The sequence below is a fragment of the Homalodisca vitripennis genome, chromosome 3, assembly GCF_021130785.1.
Source record: "Homalodisca vitripennis isolate AUS2020 chromosome 3, UT_GWSS_2.1, whole genome shotgun sequence".
NCBI classification, from domain to species: domain Eukaryota; kingdom Metazoa; phylum Arthropoda; class Insecta; order Hemiptera; family Cicadellidae; genus Homalodisca; species Homalodisca vitripennis.
In genome coordinates, this window is record NC_060209.1 from 46,453,704 (window position 1) to 46,465,413 (window position 11,710).

Here is an 11,710-nt window from a genome sequence, read left to right on the forward strand (position 1 = left end):
CTGTCAGTGAAGAACTACTCTCTCAATCGATTACTACGAGGCATTCGGTTATTTTATAAGACGGAAATGCAAGTGATAGCATACGAAGTACTTCTATTGAGCCAAGTGTTTGGTGGTTTACCTCTGAAGTACACTGATGAAACTAGAAGTGGAAGGCTAATCACGTTCTCTCCAATGGCTTGTGTGTGGGCCTGGATCATGATTATACTCCTTATTTTTTTCTCCCAAATGACTCTCTATGTCGACTTCCAAGGACAACTTTCTGGAAACATCCGCATGTCAAGTTACACCGCTACGTTTGCTGTCGTGTTGGATGTTGTATCTCTCAACATCATGGCCCTCGTGGTAGTCGTTGAGTCCTTCAGGCATCACAAGAAGTTCATCGAGATGTGTTACCTTCTGGGCAAAGTTGACCATTCGCTCAGGTATCAATTGGGATATGGCGACCAAACCAAAGTTCTTCTTGTGCTCTCCTACATGATTTCCCTGTCCGTGGCCAGTCTGGTTCAGGAGTTTTACTTTGAATACGAAGGTCGCAACTCCTTCGTCTTCTACATCCCTGTGTTCTCCCTGTACTGTGTCGAGGCTGCTTTGTTCGTCCAGTTCACCACAATGACTCAAGGTATCGCTGCACGATTCAGGCTGATCAATGATGTCATCAAAAAGACTGTGATAAGCAAGAGTTTTGGCCAACTTTTCAGGAACCAGAGTTTCGTTAAGATTAGTGCAATCCAAGGTGAGTGTTGTTTTAATTGTACGTAATAAGTTATGTTTGGAAAAAGTTAATTTGATGTAACCAGTTATTACTCTATTAAATTCATATTCCATAAAAACTGTATCGAACGAAATATATTAAATGAACTATAAGCTCAGAGTTACAGAAATCATGAAAATAGGTTTAGGAATAGTATTAGGCTTACTAATATGCATAGTATCGTAAATAATAATATGATACTAAAAAGTAAATTAATTTCTCTTCGACATCTATTTTTACTTAACATGGTTAAAAAGATATTGGCAAGTATCGCTTGAATGAATTTTTATATTTTTAATTATTACTTCTAATAAATTAATTTCACAGTATACTTTTGATATTTTAAGTTAATATAGAGCTTATTTATATACAATACGAAATATTTTAGATTAAATTAATTGCATTTATTTTCCAATTTAAATACTTTCCACTGATTGTTGTATGACGCTTTTAGCGTGTCTTCTCTGCACAAAATGAAGAGCCATGGAATGTAAGATATAACTTTCATAGTCTATGCTGCTATAACGCAATAATAAAATTATGTAATTAAATAAATATGCACATTTTAAACTTCTATTTCGTATATATAAAAACATTAATATTTAAATAAATAATTTTATTAATGTAATTTTATGCAATCATATAAGATAATTCCTTAACTATTTATTTATTAAGGTCATTTTTAGGTGGTCTTTTTGTGTCACTAACCTAGCAGATATCAATTCTTTAATGTTTGTTACGTGATGCTATTCTATGATGATTCCCGAATTATTTATCCACCAAGTCATGTTGCAGACGATACCTCTTGTGTGTCACTAACCTGAGAGAATGTGTGATTCTATACTTTAACGACTCCATAACCATCTATCTCACCAAATATTGTTGCAGACTATACAAATTGTGTCAAAAACCCCACAGACCTGATCGGTCTGTGATGGATAATGTGTGATTCTACGCTCTGATGATTCTCTAATTATTTATCCACCAAATCATGTTGCAGATGATAATTCTTGTCTCTCCAACCTCAGAGAACTGATAGACCTTTACTGGTTGTTGTGTGACGCAGTACAGTACGCTAACGTGTTCTACGGCAATCAGTTGTTGACTACAGTGTTCTCTGGCTTTGCACACATTATCATCACGTTCTACTACCTGTTCCTTCACCTAGTGCCAGGACAGGGCTCCTATCTTGTCATACAAGGCTTCTGGGCTATCACTCACATCTCACACTTGGTTCTGCTGGTGCGACCAAGCACTGCCCTCACTGATGCTGTATGTTATTACGTAGATACTTTTGTATAATTTCTCAGGGTGAATCTGGTAGTAAAAAGTATTTAGAAATCAATACTACTATATTATTTTCAAATTTTTGAGTTGATTTGTCGCTTACACAGTGATACTTTTAACATTATTATACATCAGAATACAAGATAATTCAGAGCTTACTAATCACTTAAGGAAAAACACAATTTTCGTGAACTTTAAAACTAGCTTAATGAGGTTACTTCATAGTCATTAGAAAAATTATCAAGAACATTTCTTCACTGTACTTTCAAAAACATATTATATATTTATAACGATAACTATAATTGCGAGTAAATGTACTGTAGAAAGTAATGGAAATTTTAAATATATTTTAATAATGTCAATAAATTATCCTTCACCCTTAAGGTTACTTCGAAATCATATATACAATTGCAAATATAAAACTGCTCTAAGGTGTGCAGCTAGTATAAATTAAAATGTACTCATTTTTTAATTAAAATTAATATATTTTCATTAATGGTATTTACGTTGAACCTGTAAAATTTCACATTTACTATATTTTTGGGATTTTATACTGATTCTGGATTATCCTGAAAATGCACGACAGATATAATTGTTTTCGTTGGGAGGGTTAGTAGATGTATAAATAGAAATATAAAGTTTGATGGTTTGTTCTGATTAGGGTATATCATCACACAATTAAAGACATATTTATAAAACACATTTCTACCTATCTAAATAAAAACTTATTTCAGATAGAATTACTCGTTTCTGATACTGTTCCATCAATGAGTCTTCTCTTTTGTAAACGCATTTTTTAAATACTAAACTATTTTCTATAAATGAACTTGTGGTTCATAACTACAGTATATAAGTTATAAACGGTTTAAAGTGAAATATGCACTATATACAATTATTTTATATAAAAATCTCGTTTTACTTTGTAAATAAATAACAGTGTATTTTTTTTTATTTTTAGGCAAACGAAACAGCGCCGATAGTATGCAGGCTAATTAATAGGGATTTGAACAGCAATGTAAAGAAACAGGTAATATTCATATAATATGTGAAATATTGTTGGTGATAAGAGTAAAGGCTATAAAATTATAATTACTTAGGTTATGACTGAAAAATGTTTAATACCATTCTTGGATTTGTGGGGACAAAAAAAATTCTCCTAAATTAATAAGTATATAGGCTAAACCCTCTAATAAAACTCTGCAATTTGAACTTTTAGTTATAATTCATTAATTAAAGTGAATAAGGAGAAATTACTAAGTGATTTACCTGGTTTAGCACGAAATAAATAAATTGTTCCAAACTATAGTGCGACAAAGAGGAGGATATCTATAGGTTTTTAACGTCCACGATCACTTAACGTGGAATTTGGTGTCTCAGACCACAGAATACAAAGGGTCACAATATCCAATATAATCATAACTTGATAATAATTGTATCAAAATTACTCTCAAACATGCAAAAGTTGCGCCTCTGCACATTTCAATAATGCAACGCAAGGATGTTGCAATAAAAGGACGTTGTCAGTATAGTACCTATGGTGTTCTTCATATTTATTTTTTACTCCTACTTATGCCTTCTTCCCTATTTGATCTTTTGATACGAATGTATAAATTACTGTAAAATACTGTAACTGACTACTATGATTACTGTTGAACTGTAAAATTATTATTATAAAATAACAATTATATGTAATTTCTAACAAACACCATTATGCTTTAAACAATATCACAATTCTGAAAGTAAAGAACTATTCAAAGAATAAAAAGACAGCTAAGCTCTACGTTATCCATATGAGGAAACTCTGAAGTTTTATTTGATTGAGAATTTGTTTTATGAGAGCGCTGTTGGCCCATATAACTCTCGTATTAATTATTAAATCAAAGTTGGCTTGGTCTTTTGTACGGCAGAAGTGAATCGACGGCTGTTGTTCAGTGTGCATTTAAAATTACGTGTGGTTAAACTTGGTTTATCACATTTGCAAATAATTATCCAAAGGATGGATCATGTTTTTTTTTGCAAAGATCCAGACCAATCCGAGAATTAATTTGCTCGCAGTCCATTAAAATTAACACGCTTCACCGCGTCGAGCTAGCAGAGTTCTGTAAGTTCCACAACCGATAATTTGGAGGTTCCTAAGTAAAATTTAGTAAAGAATATTTATTAAACACTTTTTCGACGCGGATAAGGTAAAAAGAAATGAGTTCTAATATTGTGTCCCTAGAAACAGATGACATGTTCATTGCCAGTGTTTAGTGATGAAGATAAATTGCAAACAAACGGTAAAGTCAATCACCACAATTTCTGTACTTGGAGACTGAGAATCCATAAGAACACTATTCAGCGTGAAAGTGAACAGTATCTGTACCATTTCAGCCAATAGAGTTTTTGGTCCTTTGCCTTCAAAGAAGCAACTGTGAGTAGGCAAACGTACAGGGAAGTGTTGCAGTATTGGCTGTTCTATCCACTCGGAAAAGAGGCGCTTTAATTCATATTCTATGAGGCTCACCTCATTGGCACTTTGGCATCTGTTTATAGTTATTTGAACTTATGGCACCCAAGGCAATTGATCGGCCACTAAGCAGCTCAAAACAGACATCTTCATCACTGGTCTAAAAATACTGGCGTTATCCCTTTTGATATTTTTTATGTTTTTCCATGGGGAATATTAAATATATAGTATTTAAACCACCTCTACTAGCTGACATTGATAAAATAAAAGTAGGAATATAACAGCAGCAGCTGTCCAAACTTGCTCCCTGAAATCTACAAATAGTGATGAACGAGATCGAATATTGGGTCAGTCAAGCATTTGCAGGAGGTCATATTGAACATCTCTGAATTTCACTGGTGAAAAATAAACTTCGTTAAGTACTTTTTATATTGATTAAGTTCCCATTCAATGCCCATTTGATTAAATTCAGATTTTAACAGTTGTGGTATTATTTTAGAGTCACCCTGTATGATAGATTAACAGGACCAGAAAAGGTCCTCAGGGAATTTTAATGAGGTTGGTTAACGATTATTTAATAAGATACTTTGATGGATATTTTATAAGGTTTATCAAGTCCTTCATGGTAGCATAATGGATCCTTTAAAATGTTTTGTATAGACATCTGCACTTTATGATTTCTTTACTATAATCGAAAATTTAATTGTTCTAGCTGAAAGAATTTTTGCTTCAATTAATTCACCACAATGCTGCACTCTCCGCTCGGGGTGTATTTCCCATCCACAGCCACATACTCACATCGGTAAGTACGGAATCGCTCGTATGGAATAGTGCTTCATAGTTTGTGTTTAGAGCTTGTTGATACAAATATTAACATATTAGTCTCCTTAGGATTTTCTAAAATTGCTATTTACAAGGCTACCAAACAGAAACAAAACCCCATATAGAGCCCACGTCACCACAGCGCGTAGTGTATATTAACTGAGCTAGGTGAGTGAAGGATTGAAACAGTTGTGTGTTTCAGATTGCAGGTTCAGCGACTATCTACTTGGTATATCTTATACAATTTCAGACCAGGGCATACTCCCTTGGCCAGGTCGACCAACGTATCCTGTAGAACAGAGTATCGAACAAGGTTGGGCATATTTAACAGCATCATAGTTCAATAACTTCTAGACATAAAATCAAATGTAAATAATTAATGCAATTAATACAGCTGTTTCATGATTTCGTATGTTTCTATATGAGTACTGTTGGTGGACCTGCACTAAAACGGTCAAGCCGGTTATAAACCCAAGATGTAACTGAAGCAATGGCAACAGTTTTCGGTGTAATCGAATGATAAATTGAAATCTTTCGACAATCCTACATATATTTGTGTGGGTATTGCACGGGTAGCCTGGTAATGGTAGCCTATAGAAGATAAAATACTCGATAATTCTTATACAATTAAAAACCACTCTACCTTAGTCTTGTAAAATACATAGAATCCTTTGTAATCCTTTGGTAAACTATTAAACCAATTAGTGAGTATTATTTAATTTCTATAAAAATGAATTATTTGTTTGTTACAGATTGCCGGATCGGTAACTACATACTTGGTGATTCTTATACAATTTCAGACCACCCCACCTACTCCTGGCAAAGTTGAATAGAACATCTGCATATCGAATAGAACATGAGTTATCATTTATTATGCCCTGTTAATATTTGTTGTAAACACGATATCAGTATATTAGCCACATTTGTCACGTAATTTACATACTATGGCTATATGAAAATAATAGTTATTGTTTTAAGAAATACAATCAGGTACTGAACTATGAAATAAATAAACATTTGCATTAGTAATAAAATCTGTAACTGACATGTGTTACCTGTTTTCTTTACCTGAAGTGTTTTATGTTTGAGTATTGTCTGATTTAGCACAGCAAAGAAAATATTCTTTTAAAAGTGCAGTGGTTTATATTTTATAGTTCTTTAATACAGCTTCTTGGATAGGTGAGACCACCCCAGATATTAAAGTTGTCAGTTATAGTGAGATTTCACTATAGACATATCAGAAGAAATAATGAGCAAAAATCCAAATTTTCCAATTGAAGAATATTTTTAACATAATTGCAAAATTTTAAAGTGGCGATGGTTTTGTTTTCATTAAAACTTGTCTTTGAGCCCAAAAATCTTCAACTATTTCAAGCAAACAGCCCAATTATCTTTGTATTCTAATTTTGAGTTCGTTTATGTGAGTCCATCGATGTTTTTAAGTAAAAACCGGCCGTACTAATGAAGATTAAAATTTATTTTGCTTTATTGGGAAATTAATTTAAAATAATTTAGTAAAGGTAACGGTTTTATAAAATAATGTTTATATCTAAGGTAATCTGACAAACGAAAAATTGATACTATTGTAATTATTAACTGTACTAGTGTAGTTATTAAATATTTTCATTTTATTGTTGAGACCTGCTGTAGACAATTCAATCCTTTGGTATGTGTCAGTTAATAGATGTTTTCCAGTAAACAAAGTACCGTAATAATGAAGATTAAAATGTATTGGGCAAATCAATTTGAAATATTTTGTTAGAGATAACTGTTTTGTACAATAATTTTTATTCTAAGGTAACCTGGCAAATGCAAAATTGATATTATTAATTGTGGATATTAATTGTGCTATTATAATCTTTAATTTTATTTTTGATACATATCAAATTTTTATCAATGTTTTCAAGTAAACAAATAACTATACTAATAAAGATTAAAATTTAGTGCTTTTTATTGACCAAATGAATGAGAAATGATTTATTAAAGATAACAGTTTATACGATAGTGTTTATATATAAGGTATCTAGGAAAATGAAAAATAATAGTATTGTAATTATGATTTTTTTAATTGTATTAATTGAATTGGTTCATCAATGCCTTTCTCGTTAATACGTAACTGTAAATAAGAATTGTCGCTTACATATTACGAGGGAAAAATTTATTTTTATATTGTTCTACAGATTGTTAAATAAAAACACATTTAAGCACACAACATGTACAACTTATATGAGATAGTTTTTAAATACTTTAAACAAAAATCTTTATTTGAAATACTCAGCACATAATGGTTTATATATTAGTAGACACTGAGATGTCAAGGACAATGAAGCCACAAAGTTTCTCTGTTCTGCTTGTGAAGTTCAATCTATCTTGTAGTTAATGACGCTTGAACGATTTCCATTAAAATACTTCTTGAGGGTGAAGTAACATGCCACACACCAAACCTATTATACAAAAGTCGTAGATGTTAGGTTACTATCTTTCAAATTGTTACAGATCTTGCATTGAAAATGGTGTCTATATCCTCTTGTTGTAACCTCAAAAACTGTAAAAATTGTATTTCTATGAATTGTACAAAGTATAATATTTTGTGCAAATAGCAAACTTAAAATACACATACAGCTAAGCGTATCTTTTTCATTGAATCTTGGAAACGAGGCTTACATCATCTGAAAATGATAAGTTTTGTTGATTAATTATGTTGTTTTTGCAAGATAATTTATTGAAAAAAAAGAACACTAACAATATTATTATAAATATAGAGTTTGTTTATATACTTTTCATACCTTTTCACATACCCTGTTACATAATACTATAGTAATTATACATTATTTATTATTACTTTTGTATAACTTATTGTTTTGGAGCAACTGAAGTTGGATTTTTAGTTGTCAGTTAGAACTCGTGATCGAGTACATTGGCTGGGCATTAGCATAGCATATTACTCAAAAGGTGGAACATTTCAACTTTTTCTTGCTTCCCTGCCTGCTTAACCGTACGTTATCTCAAGAACGAACCTACCTATATGTTAAAATTTTCTTTTAGGCTTAATTTATGTTTAGGCAACATATTTTCGTGTTATTGGGATGTCACTCCATGATGTTTGATGAAAGTTAGTGTACGTTTTTACATAGGTCTTATGGGTAATCATAGTAATTGTAATTTATTTAGAGTCTAAGTTATTTGGTTGCTCGGGAAGCGATTGATTAGTTGCTTTGATATCCAACACTGGAAAGAATATAGTTGTGTAGTTCTTCTAAAGGATGCAACCCCATATAAAGAACTAAGGAAGATTGATATTCAAGACAATGATTTTGTTTTCCTAATTACGTCTTAAAGGACGTGTTCGATATATTTCACCATTCTAGAACATTGGGAAGTTGGAAAAACAAAAAAATATAGTTATTCTAGGGTTGCAACCCAATTTAAATCCTTATGGATTAAATCGTATTCCATTTTAATTAATGAGGAAACTTGTATCTATCTAGAACGTCTAGAATTCCGAAAAACAAACCAATTATTCTCATAGGAGATTTAATCCTATATCATTCCCTCTGGGTGGATAAGTTTCATCGAACAATAATTTCAATTTTATGTCATGAGGTCAGTGTGTGTAAAATATATTTTTCTTGGACGTCTGGAAGTTGCAAGAACAAATAAACAGGATTCTAGGATTGCAACCCCGTTTCAGGCACTATGGGTAGTTAAACGTCATGAAAAAAGTTTTATTTGTATTTAGAGAGCATAATGCTCGCGTGAGTGCAAATTTCATCTTTCTAGGACATATAGAAGGTGAAAACAAAATATAATGTTTCAAGGAGCTGCAATTTCATTTCAATCCCTATGGATAAATTAGAAGATACATGTTTTCTAATTAATTCAAAATGATTTGTAAACAATGGCTCACATTGTGTTATAATTTAGAGATAATTAATTATGATATTGTCATCTTCTACAAGATTAGTAAACAAATAAAATTATTTAAAGACTTATATCTTAAACCGCTTCTAGCATTGCTTCCAATATTGTGTTTGTTATTCTGAAAGTAATTCCGATTTAAACAAGCTACTGTTGTCTTTGCATCTGTCATATACATTATAAGATAATCCAGTTTTAATTGAATTCAATGTCGCAATGCGCCAGATTGAAGGTTCAGCTTTAATCTTTTTGGAATCGGGTTCCAGATTTCAAATAGGTAGAAAGTCTGAAAAATAACTGAATGGTTTGCTATTATTTTAATCGAAAGAAACTTTAAAAGTGAACAGAAAAAAGGAATTAAGTTCCTATTATCAATAACTGCAGCCCGTCCACTGTGAAAGTCATGTAGGACTGACTAGGTACGTACCGTCGCTCATACAGCTCAATTAAAATCTGTTTGTTCAGGACATGTTTCAACGCGACACAAAATGAATTTTGATAGATATGATAGTGTTAGCCTGGGTTTGACACTATCTATTCAATTATATGTTTCGTGCCTGCGTTATAAATATGTATTGACTGTGTCATATGCTTAAATCTTTTTGAGATGTGTTATTTTTTCAATTTGCCTGACGGTAACTTATGGTTAACTTACAAATTTATTACATTTGACAAACAAGCTAATGATTCAGTTAGTACGGTACGCAGGGAAAAATCTTCACAAAACAGAACTTACGTTTTTTATTCTTATTTTCATTCATGTTACTTTCATGAATAATTATTTATTCTTAGCAATCACATGTATTACATTATAATGAAATAACCTCACCAGTGTCTTGAATATATTTCACCGGTCTGATGAACGAATACTAATAAAGTAAAAAACACTTAGAGATGCTGGTAAGATTTAACAAGGAAATAATGTTTTATTTGGCTATCAATAGTTAAAATTTACCTTTCTAATATTTTCTTTCTCCCCAGGACCGGGGAGGAACCGGGATAAGCCTGCTATCAAGTCGGGTGTTTTGTTCAGCCAATTCCATGACTATTCCTTATTGAATTCCTTTTTACATAGCCAAATACCCTTCATAATGCCATGTTTTGTAACTGGCAGATAACCTAAAAAAATTCTTTTAGTTGATAACCTCAAGAAACGTTATGTAAATTTAAAAATATCAGGGACTACTTTTCTATTTAACTGGAAGGTGATTTTTTTTAAAGCCTAGTTACATTGTCGTACGTAGCAAAACAAATATTAAAATGTCTATTAGTTTTCGGTACAGTCGTGTGGCATACTTTGGCCAACGGTGGTGTTTTTTGGGTATGATTTTGACTCGAGGTTCTATTTTAATTCTACCATTCCATTACAAAATATTCAAATTTTAGTTAGGTAAACAACTAGGACTGTATTCTCTATCTTGTACCGATCCTGCAGATTTCCACTGTTCCATGAGTAAGTTATGTTTTCCTAAGAGTCCTTATCCCATTACTCCAACAGCTAACATCTAACCTACATTGTCACATATTCATTTTCATTTATGTAAATATCTAAAACTTATGTGGCTAAGACTAAAACTCAAAATTTCAAGTCTATACCTGATTTGATTATTGACCGTTAGAACGACAGATTTTTCAACCTACTGAGTACTAGATAACCTTCGAAGTCGATGAGATCAATTTTATAGTTGGGTATGCACCATAAAAGAATTCATTCTTGTCTTGTCTGTGGAAATGAAGTTTTAATGCAAAGTTTTAAGTCTGACACATTCCTTTTTGTTTCATTTAATTGAGTTTTATGTCAGTGTTTAGATAGTAAAGTTCATGTGTTGATATCGTGTATCTATGATGAATAAGTTTATTGAGTTTATTTACAAATTTCTTCATTCTGCTAATTTATCGTTGTCATTATGATTACCCATAAGACTATTGTATAAATTTTACTTAACGCTTAGCCAAAATCCCAAGTAGTGGTCAGTTGCGAGATATTTACACAGATAGATAGATAAAGGCAAAACAGAATGAAATAGTTTCAGCCTTTTCAGTGACAGGCTTCGCTAACACTCAGCCAATTACAGTTGGATGCAAAACTATTTAGGTTACTTCTACTAAATTTGACTTGTAAATTGAGATTCAGAAGAGGAAAAATCTTCCATCCGTCCACAGTAATATTCGCGATTTGATAACGCTCAGCCAACAAACTTTTAACATTCTATATGATTCTTATGTTTTTGAGGCTCGACAAAACAAAAAACCTGTTAGGTATAATTACTGATAAAAAGATATCCACAGTAGTTATATTACTGGGAGCAACTACAACTTGATTGAAAACATCCAAGATAAGGTTGGATGCGCTCAACATAAATTACATCAAGCTCACAAATCTTTCCTATACCAAGGGAATGTGTAAACCACGGTTCCATTAGTAACTTAAGTCAAGAAACAGAAACTACTTAAAAAAATACAGGTAATTTTAAATATCA

The 11,710-nt window shown here is 31.9% G+C and overlaps 1 protein-coding gene across 1 annotated transcript; it reads left to right on the plus strand.

Annotated features, from left to right (window-relative positions):
• The first annotated feature begins 228 nt into the window (after window positions 1-228).
• LOC124358180 (gustatory receptor for sugar taste 43a-like) lies at window positions 229-6,290 on the plus strand. The gene is made up of 5 exons (XM_046810472.1): window positions 229-736; window positions 1,728-2,026; window positions 3,000-3,068; window positions 5,203-5,292; window positions 6,065-6,290. Exons 1-5 carry the CDS (start codon window positions 229-231, stop codon window positions 6,143-6,145), a joined length of 1,047 nt encoding a protein of 348 aa, XP_046666428.1. The 3' UTR covers window positions 6,146-6,290.
• The last annotated feature ends 5,420 nt before the right edge of the window (window positions 6,291-11,710 follow it).